The following is a 17,720-nucleotide window of genomic DNA, read 5'->3' on the forward strand; positions in this document are numbered from 1 at the left end:
TATTTGATTTCCTCATTTGATTTCCAACATAGTGTTAATTGATTATTAGCTGAATCAAAATTGAATACAACGAAACAACAATATTTTATTTAGCGTTTTCTTCTAAATTCGCTCTACAATTTTTGTGAAGTTAAAGAATAAAAAATAAAAAAATACAAAATAATTAAAATACAAAAAGTGCAGCGACTTTGAGGTAGAGAATAAAAAATAAGAATTGATTGACATTAAATCATGTGGCAACAAAGTATAATCGAAATTCAAATCAATGAAATTGTCATAATGACGTTTCTATTCTTTCATTTATAGCGACTTCAATAGGCATTTCAGTAAGCAATAGGCATTTTTAAATTAATAGATAAAATATTGTGCATTCGCCGCTAAACACAGAAGCAGAATACATATTTTTGATTTAATAACAATATAAATGTAAAAATAGATAAGTTAAAAATTTTTGACAAATAGCAATTTTAATTAAAAAAGCAAAAATTATTTTGTGTATACTTCTATGTGATTTTTGTAAGAGTAAAGAAGTGTTTTAAAAAATTAAATACTTATAAAGTACGAATAATGGCGTCTCCAGTAGAGAAAAAAGCTTCTCGAGGTAGAGAACGTGAAAGGGATAGAAATAGAAGAAGAGGTTCAGTTTCTAGTAGTAGTGATAGCAGCGACAGGTAAAATTCTAAAATAAAAGAAATAGAATTTATATTAAAAATGATTCCTTTTACTCTAGTTCATCAGATAGTACTTCTTCTAGTCGAAGCTCCCGTTCAGAATCATCATCTTCGAGTTCATCCTCTAGCAGTTCATCTTCATCATCTAGTTCAAGTACTGGCTCTGAACGTAGTCACACAAGAAGAAAATCAGCTTCGCGGTCTAAAAGTCGAACACCATCAAAGACAGCTGCGAGCAAAGAGTCTAAAGAAAAATCAAAAGAGCGGACACGTCGCAGTACAGAACGGGACGCAACGAATGGAAAAGTTTTAGAGAGAGAAAGAGCAAACAGTAAAAGGCGAAGTTCAGATCGCCGCAGATCTCGGGATCGAGAGGCTGATCGTGCTCACTCACGTTCTGGCTCAATTTCGCGACGTAAAACGCGAAGGGAAAAATCGCCAACTCCAAAACCGGTTCGAATTCATGTTGGACGGCTCACAAGAAATGTTACAAAAGAGCATGTCTTTGAAATATTTAGTTGTTTTGGCGATATCAAAAACATTGAATTTCCCATAGATCGACTTCATCCAACAAATGGAAAGGGATTTGCATATATAGAATACAATAGTCCAGATGAGGCTGAAAATGCTATTAAGCAGATGGATGGTGGACAAATTGATGGACAAGAAGTTACAGCAGCGCCAGTTCTATTACCAAGAATCAGGCCACCTATAAGAAAATTTTCTCCACCACCGATGAGGCGTCAGTTGAACAATCGTTGGAGATCGCCGCCACGCTACCGTAGAAGGTCACCTATACGTCGTCGCAGTCCACGCCGTCGCTCAAGAAGTCCGATTCGCAGACGTAGACGAAGCCATAGTTCCGAAAGTTCCCGGTCACGATAAAAAATGCGAATACTTTTATTACGTTTTGTAGCGCATTCTAAATGATATTTGAATATACATAACTATATTCCCATTAAGTGTCTGACTTATAAAAGCGTAATTAAATTCAAACAAAAAAAATTATTGTTGCTAAATTCTTTAATATTTGTAATCAAATTATTTTAGAATAAAAAAATCAACAATTACAGTATATACATATATTATATTATTAACTTCAGAGTTTGTGGCATTAATAAAACTTCCTGTTCAAAAGTTGAAGCCTAAAATTAGCTTTTTGCTTTCGATTTTAGAGGTTAATAAAATTTAGACAAATTTTGTAAGTATAAGTTAAAACTATAAGTAAAAGTTAAAACTATAAGGCTTAATGTAACTTTCCCGTATTTATTATTAAATTTAGTTTGGATTCTTAAAAGAAGTAAGTAATCGTCCGGAAGTACCTTCAATTTTTGTAATAAAAGGACGAAAATGTAGTTTAGATGGATTATGAAGAGGCTATTTATTTAAATAAGGGTTTAGCTGCTTATTTATTTTTAAATAGAATGCAATATGTGTATGGTTTGGTATTAAGGAATAACACTAAATATAGTTATACAATGATCCATATAGTGCCAGAGTTCTGTTAGTCAAGTCCATAAATGCTGTTTTAAATTATTGAAATTTAATGAACTTAAATAATAATATTACAATAAAATTAACCAAACAATATTCTTGCTTTTTAATAATATGTATACATAAATAAAATTTTATCATACAATTTCATATTTACAAATAACAGAAAATATATCCCCTCCCAAACGATTGGCTAACCATGTATTTTTAATTACAGCTAGTTTTAGTGTTTCACATGTAAATTTTGCATTTAAATTTGTATGAAGTGCTCGACCCATACCCTCGATTATTAACAAATCTACGTCGTTAGTTCGAATCGCTTCACATAAATCTAAAATGTTATATAAATAATAAGTTGTTTATAAGTAAAATTTTATATAAGTTGTTAATTAGTCTTAATTATAGTTTTTGAAAGCTTGCAAAGGAAAAGAAACATTTTTTTTATTACTTAGAGATGTAATTATACCGAATTTTTGCATAAAATTAATTAAAAAAATCCATGTGCAATATATACATATATTTGTATTTGTACAATATTTGAAGTAGAGAAGCAATTATGTACGGATTTACTTCAACTGAAAGTATTAGCACTTCAATAAATTTTAGTTTTTGAAAACTCGTAGGTATCTTATTGAGAAATAATTCTTAATTTAAAAATATAGCTTCATTTTAAAGGTAAAAATAAATTTGCGTAAAAAAATATGTTAGATATCTTACCAGCAGGCAAGTTCCTCATATCCAAACATGGTCCTTTCTGACCGTTACCGTATACTAATAGCTGCTTTTCTCTTAGAGCAGCATCAATAATTACGCAATGTTGACAGCAACTTTCTAAAATATTTTCAAGTTCTTGGGCTGTTACATCATTTAGTGAAGGTTCTGAATTGGCGCACATTATAACTTTGGTTCGACGCTTTAATAATTCACGGGCAAATGGCAATATTCCTAATACTACATCAACCCCACTATTGTCAACAAAAATAATAGCGCATTTATGTGACGGTCCCTGAAATGGCAAAAATTTTGAATTAAATTTACAAAAATTTATTTTTTATGTAAACAGTTTTTGTTTTTACGTTATTTATTCTGCGAACCCACGCATCCAGGTCATCAATCAACCATGGTCTTGATTGTATCTTTGCCAAAGCCTCATTTAATCCAAATGATTTATCGTTTTCTAATATTTCGGAAACGGTTTGAGCACCCCAGTCAAATATATTTCCTTTGATAAGTGAAAACAATTTCTTTTAATGATGACTATGCATTATATTAATTCATGTGTACTTTTTGTACATATTTATTTTAACTATTTAAATAAAATAAATGTTATCTAATCGTTTCATAAAAAATTTTAAACCCTTTTCAAGGTTTTTTTCACCTGTTAGTTTAAATACATATATATTTATATACATAGATTTATTAACAAAAAAAAAAAACAACGAAACAGATAATCAAACTACACCTACCTGCCAAAAGACCCTTAACTAACTCAATCCATTTATCTTCAGTTCCTAAACAATCTATTTGATCCAGTCGAGACTTAAAATTTCTTATAGAATTTTCATTTTCAATAAGTTTTTGTTCCAACCAGGGGTCTGCAAAACCGTATTTCCTTAAAAGTGGTTCATTCAATTCTAATAATTGTCGTATTGTCACAGGTCCTCTAAAAAATGAGGATAGTAAAAATTTTTAATGCTTAAAAAATTTCAAATTATAATTTCTAATCTCATTGAAAATGACAAAATATTTTCTTGAAAAAAAAAAAAGATTTACGGTAGCGGTAATACTTTCCTGTCTTAATTTTATACTTTATTTGTTAAAATAAATTTGTATATTTATTCATTTAATAAGTTAATGTATGTAGGTAGATGCTTACATAAAAATAATTAAAATGCTTGCATATTACATGTACTCACGTGCAATTAGCATCAATTTTTAAGTTATTTAAACTTTCTATATAGTCTTGATGAAATTGTTCACTTCTTGTTTTAGATGTAGGATCATTTTTTTGACTTTTAGCAGCTTGATTTGCGAAAACTTTCACTAAGTCCTGTATACAGTCAAACCAGTAATCTTTAGCAATATGATCTTGGCTTAAATTTATTGTATCACAATAATAGTTACTTGGATCATACAGTAAGCAAGTTGAAAAATTTTCTTCACCCATTTTTCTTCGAGTCAGTGGCAATCGTGATTTAACCACCCCGTAACTTGATAACACTCGGTTAAAAATTCTCATAAAAAGATTTATTACTTTTTTATAAAAACAAATTGCAGTTTATAATTAACTAATAATAAATTTATGGACACGCTTCTCTTCTGTTAATGCAAAATTTACTTGCGGTGCATGATGTATGAATTATGAAAAAAACAAATCGAATGTGTACGTATAAGTACCACGGCTGACAAAAACACTAAAAAAATAGTGTTTTTATGTCAAAGTATAAATACAAATACAATACATGCAGAGAGCTGTCATTCTGGTACATATAAAATTAATCTAGCATATCAGTTTATGTTCAATTACCATTCAAAACTATTTAAAAATGAACGAAACGCAATCAAATAAAAATCAATGAAGACCACTTTCCGCTTTTTAGCTACAAGCTACAAGCTTGTGTAGAGCTCTACCAAAACCTAAAAATAGAAAAATAAGTCTCTTCACAAAATAAGAATTAAAACTAACTTCACATAAATCAGCTGAATCTGATATAAGTCTCATATAGAAAAATCAAAGTTTGTGTTAAAATGAGTACAATTTGTTAAAAAATGAATTACCATTTTTTGGATTTTTCCAAAAAAAAAATTTAAAAAAAATTCCTGGTTCATTTGACTCTGTCCGTCCGTGGACATATTTAGAAAACTTCTACACTCTTGAAGATAGAAAGCTAAAAAAATCATGTATTCATAGGATCTTTTATAGACTTATTTTTGGCGAAGAGAATTTTTACATATCTCCCCTCTCTAAATATGCCATTTTTTGACTATTAATTGAAAGCAAACTATAAGAATTTTTGGAATTTTATAAACGGATAAAGTGGCGGCTGGTTTTTTTCTACCGCAGCACATGTACACAATCGTTCAGTTGTACGAATTCATTAGCCAACCTTAAAAAAACAAAAACCCTGTTAAAATTTACGGTTATCTAAAACCCGTATTTTTCAAAATTTTGATACTGTGTTTCACCTAGATGATAAGCTGTAGGAACTCAACATTTTAGCAACTTTTAGAGAGTAATAAATAATGCATTTCGTTAGAAGAAAATTTTCGTCCATCAAAGTTGCTGAAATTTGAATTTTTGGCATCCTATATTTCCGCAACTGCAAGCTTTTCCAAATTTCTTTAAATGCAGGAATCCATACCATCAAAAAATATAATTAGTTTTTTTAACTCACGCAATTACTAAAATATTTAAGTATGCAATTTTTAAAATATTTTTGTACGAATCCATACCATCAAAAAATATAATTAGTTTTTTTAACACACGCAATTACCCTTAAAATTCCAGCATTATGTTAACCCCTTAATTTTTTTTGTTTTATTTTCAATGATTAAATATATAAATCATCCTAAATGTATGCAATTTTTAAAATATTTTTGTATTCGAATGAAACTTATTTTATTTTAATAAAGTAGTACATAGATTGTTGTTAAAAGCAGTATTTTTACTTGTTTGACAAAACAGTTGAACGGGCGAAAATTTTTTTGTTGAACCGACCTCAGTTGTCGGTGCCAATTAAGTTTCAGCTGAGTTAACTCTTGGAAGTTGATCAAAAATAATCAAGCTACCACGGAAGTCGAAATTTCACTCTCGACTGTAGTCAGGAATGCCATTAGTAAAAGACGATCTATATACACTTCTACAAATACTTGATTATTTCTGTAAAAATAACGGATGGTATAATTTCTACAACTTCCATAATGCATTTAGTACGCTGAATTTACATTGAATTTTAAGAAGTGTAAATAAACCGTTGTATTAAATAGGTAAATTTCTCCTAAATTTAATTCAATTTAATATTTATTATTTAATAACTAGCATATTTGAAGGCGTCAGAGGCACGCGTCTTGGGTAATTATAGCATTGAAGGACGATTTTTTTTAAGTAATTTTTTCTGATTATTCAATCAGTTTTACTATTTCACATACATACTTTAAAAAATTAAATAATTTAAAAAACAAAAATACATTGTATGTTGCAGCATCTTAAAAAGTTAGCAAAAGCTTTAAAATATTAGGTATTTTCTTCTACCAAAGAAATAGAGCTCATCTTTTTAGTTATTTAACTTTAAAAAATTTTGATCTTTTAAAAATGTTCAAATTGGATAAATTTTTCTTTTATCCAATTTGAACAATTTATTTTAAATTTTAAAATACTTTTCGGAAAATTGCTCTTGTTCTGTTTTCAACTTAAATGTTATCATTTTATTATAATATCGTATTTCACAAAAATGATCTTTTAATTATTTTATGCATAAACATGCACATTACATAAATAATTTTTTTTCTATTCTAACATAATTTAATTTCTAATCGCTGCATGTAATTATCGCAGAACTGTTTTGGTTATTAAAGTTCATAACTAAAAAGAACAATAAAAAAAGTCATGTACTAATTTTTCTGTTAATTTAATTTTGTTTGCAGAAATCTACTACGAGTATGTGTATTGTGTAGTATATGTATAATTATATGGCATTAGTATAACTAATGTCTTTATATCTAACAAGTCCCAATACTCAATTTTTTTTACGAAATATTACGAATTTTTGGCTTCGTTGCTGGTTTTTTCTTTAAATGCCACTGATCGTGTCATATTTTTTATTATTTTTTTCTTTTTTTTAAGTAAAAAAGAGTTTAATATTTTAAAAAATCTCAGGATATTATACACATTTTTTAAAAAGCTTCCCATTTAAATTCTATTGCACGAAAAAGAAAGAAAGGTAGGAGGAAAGAAAAAATGAAAAAAAATTTCAAATTCATATTTCAGTATGGTTTCAAATGTTAATGAGGAAGGATGTATGATTTTTTATGCACATTTTGTATTTCCCAATAAGGTAAGTTGAGTAGTGTCGGCTAACAAAAATGTTAATAAAAGTAATATAGGTTGACACATTTCAACAATTTGAATTATCTCATTTCGGTTATTTATACGTTACTTATAAAATTGTTTCAAATAATTTCAGTTAGTTTTTAAGTTATTAAAAATAAATACGTATGTACCTACTTCCAATAAATTTTTTTTTAAATAATTATTTTAAAACTATTTCAAACATGTTATATTGAGTGCTTCAAAAATTTTGCTGTGCTCTTTTTTCATATTTTATTAGCAGGTAAACAAGAGCAATCTATTTATAAAATGTCCCTGCATGTGTATGTATGACCTATCTTAATTCTAAACGGAAAGAATATTACATAAAGAACAAAAATTTTAAAATACCTGTTATTTTACAGTCGGAATTTTTGAGTCATTTGGTAAAATACCATTTATTTCAAAAATAAAAAAATATTCAAATCCGGTCATAAAAATATATGATTGTTTTTTCCAAACATTTTAAATATTTTTTTTTCTTAGGTAATTGATATATATGATAGTAAATTTTTAATATTTTTTAAAATAAAAATAGAGGTAAAATTTTGAAGTTTATATAAAATTTGTATTTAACAAATAATATTTGATTGTATTTTAGATATTTTTTTCTAATTCCCTCTTCAAATTTTTTCTTTACTATGTATTTATATCAATATTTAAGAATTATCTTTCATTAATTATATTTTCAACTTGACACCACAGTTACTCCCCATATCTTGAGTTAACTTACCCTATGAGAAAAAAAAGCTGTTCACTTAAAAATAATGAAATGCTTTCAGTAACAGCGGAAGATGTGCTTGTTGTTTTTCCGCTTTTTTTTAAATTTTAAAATAATTATCAATGAAAATATTAATATATTTTTTTGATTTTTCAAATATATTTTCTAAATTTTACCTGCTTTATAATAAGTGTGAATTTATTTTAATATTTCTTCTCAAAAAATAGCCACTTCGATTTAAAAAACCCCATATAAAATAAGGTCCTGCTTTCAAGTTTCTCTCTGAGCATTGGGACTTGTTAGATATAAAGACATTAGTATAACTATACACTACACCAGTCAACAATATTAAGAATAATTATACCATATACACATGTAATCGTTAACGCTGCTCATTAAGCTAAAGCTTATTCAAAATATGAGAATATGAAAACAAAACGAAAATGGATAAATTGTGCAGAAAATCGGTATACATTTTAGATTATAAGAATACGATATGTGCAGAATTGAGAATGCATATTTTTTTCGTTTCCTTTTTTCTTTTTCTGCATGTTGTTTTTTTCTTTTTCTTTTTGTGTGATATTTCTGCTGCAAGCGTTGGAAATTTTACTTGGGCTAATATTAATAAACCGCATAGGATATGTAAGCAAATGCAAGGTTTTAGACTTGAAATTTTTAGGGAGAAAACTATCAAAAACCGTTGGTTTAATCTATTTTACCTTTTAAAAAATTATGAAAACAAATCATACCATAACACGATGGCCATTCTAATAAATATATGTTTGTATAAAAATCTTATTTTTAAAAATTTTTATTAAAATACACTTTATTTTTACGGAGGATTTTAAATGAATTTCTGTTCCATTCTGAAATGACAATATTTTCATTTCCAAAATAATAAATTTTTTTTATGTTTTTAAGCTGAGTTGGGTAGAAATAGCTTACATTCGAATTGATAATTTACTTTATACATACCTCAGTGGAATCAGTTAAAGTTTTTAAATACAATATTCTATGGCTTTATAATATGGAACAATTGTATGGAATAAATTGTATCTAAGCTTTCAAATACACTTTGGAACAAAGTGTATTTAAGGTAGCACATATTTATTTCTTGCTTTTATTAAGACGTTTCAAAGTTGTTAATGTATTTTAACTTCTCCACACAACAAAAGGAGAAAAAATCGATAACTTTTTTGGTGACGTCAAGAAAGTAGCGTTTACAATATTAATAACATAATATAATATTTTCATGTATATGCAAAACCAATACATTTTTGTTATTCTTTGTCCGGGACATCACGAGAATAAAGAGATTATAATAACCATAACTTAAACTTGAATTTGGTGTACGAAAAGAAAATATTATAAATTATTTATTAATTCCTAAAATATAAGATTTTATTTTTGTTTTCAAAGCTGAATACGCTTACAAAACAAATAAAAATGTTACGTTACGGGGTAGGTCTACGTTACTCATATGTTTCACTTTATATAACACTTGACACTCAACATTAAGAAGTAGAAACAAACTACCTTTTCATTTATAAAACATTATATAAAAATTCAAATTAAACAAAAAAAAATGGCACTTGTAATAACTCGAAGGAAATATTAAGAAAAATTTTTCTAAAATTATTAAATTAGATAAATTGGTCTCATGACACAAAAACAATAAGCATATTATGTAAAAGTTTATATAGAAGAGCTCAATTGGTCATAAGTAAATTTAAATTTTCTTTTCCTTAAGTGTTCATACAGTAGCGTGCAAAATAATAGCGATATGGTAAGAAATTCTAGTTTAAAAAATTTCAATTTAATTAAAAACACACATGTTTAGTATTCATATTTGTTTTTATATTAATAATTTAATTTTATTATAACAAAAAAAATTTAAATTTTTTATACAATTATAATTTCGTAAAATTTTAAAAATTTAGTTTGAAAAAATTTTGGGTACTGTTATTAATTTGCACGTATCTATAAATGCGTACATTATTATGTACATTGTTAAGTATGTACCATCTTTTCTAATTAATAATTTTACGTTAATTTAAAATTTGAAGGTGCATATGCACATATAAGGTCAATATAAAGAGGCTATTATTATTTTAAAGTCACCACACTGATAATAATAAAATTTTAATTTATGAGTATCGTAAAATAATTTTAAGAGATAAAATGAAATTCATACTAACAGAAGTTCTATATAATTCTCTGTTTGTCTCTGTTTATATATATGTACATAAGTCAATATAAAATTGTGCATTTGCTTAATTATGTTATAAAGAATTCTTCTGTAAGAAATAATTTTTTTTCGACTGTAGCAACTCTCAATTCTTCAATTCTCAAAGTCTATGAATATCATGTATATATGTATGTATATATAAAAAAATTAAATTTAATAACACTATTTTTTTTTGCGATAAATACGTTTTTTACATTATTATCATATTTGTGTAAGAAAATATTAACTCATCATATATATTAATGTCAAATTAGGGTAAAGCGATATTTTCATGGGGTGCATCCACCATTGTCAGTGAATTTTCCAGGACTATATAAGATGTCAAATACAAGTCTATATGAAACTTTCTCCTAGCTTTTTATAATAATTACGTACACAACTTTATCTAATATGTGCAAACTTAATACATAAGAAAATATAAAATATGTCCGTTTTTAATGTGGTATTAGTACGTTACTCTATAATTTAGTTTTTCACCAAAGATATTAAAAAAAGCGTTAGTATAATACACAAAAAAAGGAGAATTCACCAAAAATAAATATCTAAAGGAATATTGGTATATCATATATTAATAGAGAAGTTGAGGGAAAAATGTAAAAACAAAAATTGACTAAAGGAATAATCAGAAGAGTTCCCAAAAAGGAACGAACGACAAATAGGAAAAAATCGACGTCGGGATAGGAGTAACTAGTATATTGAATTTTTTTTTTTTTTTTTGTAAAAAAATTCCTGAAAAAATTTGCAAAAAATTTTTGAAAATGAAAACTTATTTGTCGTAATTTGAAAATTTATTAATTTTCCTCTTATACAATCAACAATTTTTACATAAACTATTTATATAAGTGAAAATGTTATGAAGAAAATATGAAAATGAAAAATTTTTGAATAAGTGAAGAAAAGAAAAATGGACAAAAGCTAGTTACTAAGGGCTTTTTCACTAAAAATTTTCTTCATTTAAAAAAAATATACAGCGCGCGCGATCTAATAAATATATAAGTTTAAATATTGAATATAAAACGAAAATAAAAATTATTTATTTAATTTAAATAAAATAAATGTAAAAAATTTTTAGTGCTACATAAAAAATATCATTAATTTAGTTAAAAAAATTAGTTATAAAAATACGTGTATAGAGTCGTATGTGTATGGGTGCATATGTATGTATTTATGGATTTCTATTTTGGAGTATGCCTTTTGTAATACAAACTAGTATGTAATTTTAATTTGGACTAGTTATATTTACGCATTCATTTTTTTTATATATTCTTTAAACGTACATTTATTGAAACAAAATATTAAAAAATCATTTTTGAAAAATTACATACTGTTTTAATAAAACATGTTTAATTACACACATAATGCGTAAATACGTATATATGTATGTGCTCGAAAATATATATGTATATATATCCCTTATATATACATATATATATTCAATTAATATCTATATGTATATGTATGTATTTGTGTGTACATATAGTATTTTATAGCTTTATAGCCCTTTAATAATCTAAATAATTTATTGCAATTTGCACTCTTAAAATCATAATGCCGTATTTATTTTTATAATTTTGCACAATTTAAAAATCTAATGCTAATTAATATTTGTTCGCATTTTCGGAAATTTTTGAATTAGATTTTGTACATAATCGAGAAAAGAAATTAAACAATATATAGGAACATATGTACTCGTATGTTGGAGTTTTGTGTGTGCGTATTCCAAATACACTTATGTATGTATACCAAAATTAGCTTAAAGATAAAAAAAAAACAAGAATTTTGAAAAATTCAACTTTGTTGAAAATTTTTAGTTAAACATAAATTTTATGATTATAATTTGAAATATAACATAATTATTATTATGTGGTTTAATTTCAAAACTACATACATTCATACATATATAATATTTTTATGATGCTAAAAGAAAAAATTAAAAAAGAATATTTCCTTTTCGCCACTGCAGCTTTTACTGTGATTTTAGTACATATGAAAATAGTATATTATTAAAAAATATTGTGTATTGTAATATAAAATTATATCTACTGAAATACATAGCTATATGTATATAAGTATATATTTATGGGTATGTATATGACTATGTGTATATATCAAAATACATAATATGTATATAATCGTTTGATTTTATAATTTTTTTCCCATATGCGAAAAGCAAAAAATAAAACTTTAATAATTGTATGAAAAAAGAATTAATAATTATGTATGTATATAACATATAAGTATATATATAACAAAAACAAAAGATATTCAAAATTTTAATATAATAGCTGAAAAATGGCAAAAAGAGAAAAATATGCCTTAACATAAAATTATATTAAAAGGGAAGAGAGAAAAAAATGTGAGGATAATTAAGGAAGAAAAAAATATGGCGATAATGTCATTAAATATGGTGGAGTGGAAGTGAAAATATTTTAAGATTATAATGTGAAAATAAATAAAATTTATTAAAATTTAAATAAAATTGATAAAATACTAATATAAAATATACAAATAATGAGAGGAACATAGAACCAACCAATAAAACTTCTATGTGTATATGAAAAAATGAGATGCATTAATATTAAAAACACAACAGTATATATAAATATATATTACATTTTAAATTCAGTCAAAATATGACAAAAAAAGATAACTGAACATTTTATTATTGAAAATAATTTTGCTTTCGAAAAATTTTATGTTTTTTTAATGTTTTTCGTTAAAAAACATTTTTTGTACTCCCGAATAAATATTAAAATATTGTGGAGTTTTCTTTTGTAATTGAAAATTATTGATTATCGTTTCACAAAATATTTATTTTATGAATCGATTAATTGAATGAATATTAATGATACCTAAATAAAAGAGTAAAAATGAAGAATATCATGGTTGAACATCAATATATGAAATTGAAAAAAAAATATGAGTATTTATATAAATTGAAGTAGTCGTAAATAATATTGGCATCAGATAATATAAAAGTATATATTGTAAAAAAATACATATTCGTTAATAAAAATATATATATCAAAATATATTAATATAATATATATATATATACAAACATATAAACTTACTAATATCACTTTTACACGTACTTAATTAATAATATGTGTACAAAATATGTAACTGCAAAAATTAAAATAAATTAATGTACGCCACGCAAACTTATGTATGAGCTACATTTGCAAAGCTTATAATAAATGTATGTACATGTGATAAAAAGTAAGAAAAATTGGAAACATTATGGATAGTTATGTTTATATTAATATATTTCAATTTCAAAATTAAGTTTGAAAAAAAAACCGAAAAAAAAAATAACCACAATAAAAGACAAGGAATATTTACGTATGTACATACATGTGTGCATGCAGAATATAAATGAAGCGATTTAAAATGAGAAAAAAACATAATGTTATTATATCGTTATGGAAAACTGAAGACAAAGAAAATTAAGTTGAATGAGAAAATTTCTTGACGACGAACAAAAAAAAAGGACCTAAACGAACGCGACGAAGAAACCGACGATATTAAAAGGTTCCTGCATTAAATATCTAAAAAAACAACAATAACAACGAGATTAATATAAAAACAAATTCCACTATATACAGAAAGAAAATCGAAAATTATATTGTATATATACAATGTACAAACCTTCATAAAATGTTTGTTTTCATTGCTATATATAATTTCCGTGATTAATAAGCCAAGGATTAATACAATAGAAAAAAATAACGTTAAAAGGATTATCTCCAACATATATTTATTATTATATGTATGATTCCGACGTTATACATATACTTAGCACAATATAATTGGGTCTACAGGCATACAAAAGTATATATACGTATAAATTATATATATGTACATTATAAAATAAAAAATCTTAGTGGATTTTACAATGCAAGCAGTAGACTATATAAAAAAGGTTTGTAAAAATTTTTGATTTTAGACACAGTATATAACATATATACGTATACGTACATATATATACACATATTTATATATTATAGGTTTATACCAATTAATTGAATACAAATAATAAAAAAGAAAAAAAAAATGTTTCTCAATCAAGTTTGAAAAGACAAAAAAATACCAATGCCAGGGACCTAGTAAAGAATTATAAGTAACGAATATTATGTTTACTCCATAAAATACTGCATATTTTTGTATAACTTTGTTATTCGTTTTTAAATTAAGCTCGGTATTTTAAACTTACTCGATTTTCAATTCGTTGGAGCAACTGCTGCTTGTTTTTATTTATATGTACATATTTGTTTCAAGAAAATGTTACTTGGAACTGTTTTGCAAAATAATAAAAAAAATAAAGCAATTTCATGAAAACCAAGCAGAACGAGCAACATACAAAAAACAATTCAAGGAATTTTTCCTTTTCAATGAATTGTATTCCCAAAATTACCTGATAATATAACTTGATAATATAATAGTCGGAATATGCATTAAATATATAGACATACATATTTCTACTATTAAGTAAGGAGGACGTTGTTAAAATTTTATAAGTTGGAATATACAAAACCAACAGTCAACTAAATAAAACAATTACTTTGTTATTAGCGAAGGTAAAACGATATCGGTCGGCGTAAATATAAAAAAATTGATAGGGTTTTTACTTAAAACAATATAACAAGGAAGAATAAAAATTAAACAAATAAAAACGTTTCAGTCGGTATAAACCGATTGAATTATGCCCTGCGCCTTTCATTGTGGTATAGCAATTACTCGAACCTGTGAAACCATTTTATAGAAACCTCAAGGATATGTTTGACCTATAATTGATCATACAACTGCCAAGTTTCATTAATCTCACTTTATTATTTTTACAAATATTTAAAATTAGCTTTTGCACCTCTATGGTAGCTACCCGAACCTGACAAGCAATTCAACCAAAATTTCAAGAATATATCTGACCTACAATTGGACTGACTTTGTTATTTTTCTAAATACTTAAAATTAGCTTTTGGAGTTGTATGGTAGCTACCCGAACCTGTTCAGCATTTCCACTAAAACTTCAGAAATATATCTGACCTAAAATTGGACAAACGACTGTCAAGTTTCATGAATCTGACTTTATTATTTTTCCGATTATAAAAAATTTGCTTTTGATATTAATACCTCTGTTAGTTTTCAAAATATTTAAACTAAATTCTTTACAAAGCTTCTATGCAAATAATACTCATGTATGTACATACATTTCTACGCAGGTAGTTGTAATGGTGATTATGAAATGTTATGTGAAAAGTTTTGAATTCATTTTACACTTCCTCGTTTATATGCCTCTATAAATTTTTGTTTTCGAATTTTTACAATTTTATACATAGGGAAAATAACTTATTTGTTGAATTCGTTAGGTATCACGATATCAAGGCGCACAATTATTTTTTAACGACACCTAAACAAAAAACTTTGACATACATGAATGGTTAAACATGGGTTTTTTTCAAAATTTTAATAAATTTACGAATATACGCAACATATTTGTGTACAATATGCACATGTTCGTAGTGATCAAAATCGATATCTAAATTTAACATTTCGAATAATTTGTGATTTCATCTAATTTTCAAATACATATGTAACAATCAAGGTACAATTGGATTTTTTTCCATTTCAACTGGGTTTATTTTAAGCGAAGTCAACCCTCTGTGGGTTATTGTGGTATACCACTTACCATAAAATGTCATTACCTAAGAAAAACCAGAACATGAGTCGTCTCATATTCGACCCATATCGGACTTGAGTCATAGACACTCTCGTACTAGAATCGATTTGATTTGGTTTGAGTTATGCGTCCTTACCATGGTCGATCTGATATGTCATGATATGTTAATTATTCAACTTATCATATCAAAAATGCAAAGTTTTTAGGCTTAAATCTGAAATTTTTCTACTGAGACGCTTGCACGTCGAAATAGCTGATTTATCATTTGCTCTTTTTATATCACCTTAGTTATGATAAGCACGCTGCCACATGTTCCTTCAATAGGATCCTTTAATCAAAGTCCTGGTTATGCAGACGGCACAGCGTTAGATCAATAACGAAAGAGCAGATAAGCGGTTATGGCACTGAAGCTAGTATCATTAAAAGCATTCTTTTTATTAATAAAAGCAGCCAGGATAACCTATTTTATAAGTTCATCCAGAGGATCTTTAGAAGTGGAAATCTTAGAGGAGGACTAGGTGAATGGGACGTGCCCAAATGCAAAAGAGCTTGAGGGGAGAGACGAAATAATTTTATACTGCTATACTATTATCTTTACAAATTGTGTAGTATTCTTTTCTGTGAAGTTATAGGAACTAATTTTTTTTTATAAGAGCGGTAATATGATTTAGTTCTTTAAAAATATATCGTTTTAGTTGTGATAGTTTCTTTTATAAAATAAATTTATAATGAAACTTGTTAAAATGTTAAGATTACCAATGAAAATCTCGAAAAAAAGCCCCAAAATTTTTGCTATAATAAGTAAATAGCTGCTATAGTAAGTAAGCAACAAATACAGTTTAATGCTGTACGTATATTGTCAATTTAGTTAAGAAGCTTCGAATTTGAAAACCAACTACTATGAAGTTGAGATCAACAAAAACATTAACATGTACATACCTTTTATAACATCTAATTTTTTAATTATTAAAAACTGTACTTTTCATTTTAGGTTTAAAAATGACGCATTTTTCCTGAAAGAAAACCTGCACAAAAATTAATTGATAAGTCAAAATCGTCAGTAGTTGTTTTTTTGAGATTAATTATACTAATACTAGAATATTAATTACAAACCAAATAAAATATATTGAAAAAATTAAGGAAAATAATTTTTCTTTAAAAAATAAGTAAATTTAATGAATTTGAAATTTAAAGCGTGGAAACATACAAAAAAAAAAGATGGTGCAGTTAAATGTAACAAGTTATATTAAAAATATTCTAAAATTAATACTAATAAATTTAAAACTTATAAACGCTAAAAGGTGAAACATTATGAAAATTTTATTGCACAAATTAAATAATTATTAGAAATTATTATTTTAAACAAATGCAGCTTCTATTAAAATTTTGAGATAGAAAAAAATCGTAAAATTCATGTTTAAAAAATCAATTCAAAATTAGAAAACCAATATATGTATATGTACACATAATATATATTAAGATATTATATTTATATATACGCATATATAATCTACTTATCTTATAAATATGTGCTTATGTGTATATTCAATTAAGTAAAGAAAAAAATATCAGTAGCGGAATGTGATTATAGAAAAGCAAATTCATCAAATAGTCAAATTCGAATTTCTTGAACAAGTAAAAGGGGAAAGAATATTATTTTTTTTCATTAGATTATAAACGCAAAATGGCCGATATGCCAGATTTATCGCATTTAACACCTGAAGAGAGGGCTATAATTGAAAGTGTGATGATGAGACAGAAGCAGGAGGAGGAGAAAGAAATTGAAATTATGCGGTAAGTTTAAAAAATTTTAAAAAAGC

The 17,720-nt window shown here is 25.8% G+C and overlaps 3 protein-coding genes across 20 annotated transcripts in view; 2 read left to right on the forward strand and 1 right to left on the reverse strand.

The window, feature by feature from the left end:
* The first annotated feature begins 204 nt into the window (after positions 1 to 204).
* Positions 205 to 1,746, forward strand: LOC129616161 (RNA-binding protein with serine-rich domain 1-B). Its single transcript, XM_055531648.1, has 2 exons — positions 205 to 671; positions 731 to 1,746. The coding sequence occupies exons 1-2, from the start codon at positions 568 to 570 to the stop codon at positions 1,554 to 1,556; spliced, it is 930 nt and encodes a 309-aa protein (XP_055387623.1). The 5' UTR covers positions 205 to 567; the 3' UTR covers positions 1,557 to 1,746.
* Positions 1,747 to 2,192: 446 nt separating this feature from the next.
* On the reverse strand, positions 2,193 to 4,572 carry LOC129616160 (4'-phosphopantetheine phosphatase). Its single transcript, XM_055531647.1, has 5 exons — positions 4,082 to 4,572; positions 3,632 to 3,828; positions 3,242 to 3,387; positions 2,883 to 3,171; positions 2,193 to 2,496 (listed from the first exon to the last, which is right to left on the reverse strand). Exons 1-5 carry the CDS (start codon positions 4,402 to 4,404, stop codon positions 2,303 to 2,305), a joined length of 1,149 nt encoding a protein of 382 aa, XP_055387622.1. The 5' UTR covers positions 4,405 to 4,572; the 3' UTR covers positions 2,193 to 2,302.
* Positions 4,573 to 10,679: 6,107 nt separating this feature from the next.
* The window catches only part of LOC129616220 (uncharacterized), a 90,373-nt gene continuing 83,332 nt past the window's right edge, over positions 10,680 to 17,720 (forward strand). For 16 of the 18 annotated variants that reach the window (XR_008697522.1, XM_055531742.1, XM_055531753.1 and 13 more), the window contains exons 1-2: positions 12,351 to 14,145; positions 16,892 to 17,694. Coding sequence is in view for 17 of the 18 variants with exons in the window: in XM_055531742.1 (XP_055387717.1) it covers positions 17,585 to 17,694 (110 nt within the window). In the remaining variant the exon portion in view is untranslated. Of the gene's footprint in view, positions 10,777 to 12,224; positions 12,304 to 12,350; positions 14,146 to 16,891; positions 17,695 to 17,720 lie in introns of those variants that run through there. The other 2 variants (XM_055531736.1, XM_055531738.1) reach the window with 2 other exon arrangements.

The sequence above is a fragment of the Condylostylus longicornis genome, unplaced genomic scaffold (assembly GCF_029603195.1).
Source record: "Condylostylus longicornis isolate FDR11 unplaced genomic scaffold, ASM2960319v2 ptg000163l, whole genome shotgun sequence".
Taxonomy (NCBI): Eukaryota; Metazoa; Arthropoda; class Insecta; order Diptera; family Dolichopodidae; genus Condylostylus; species Condylostylus longicornis.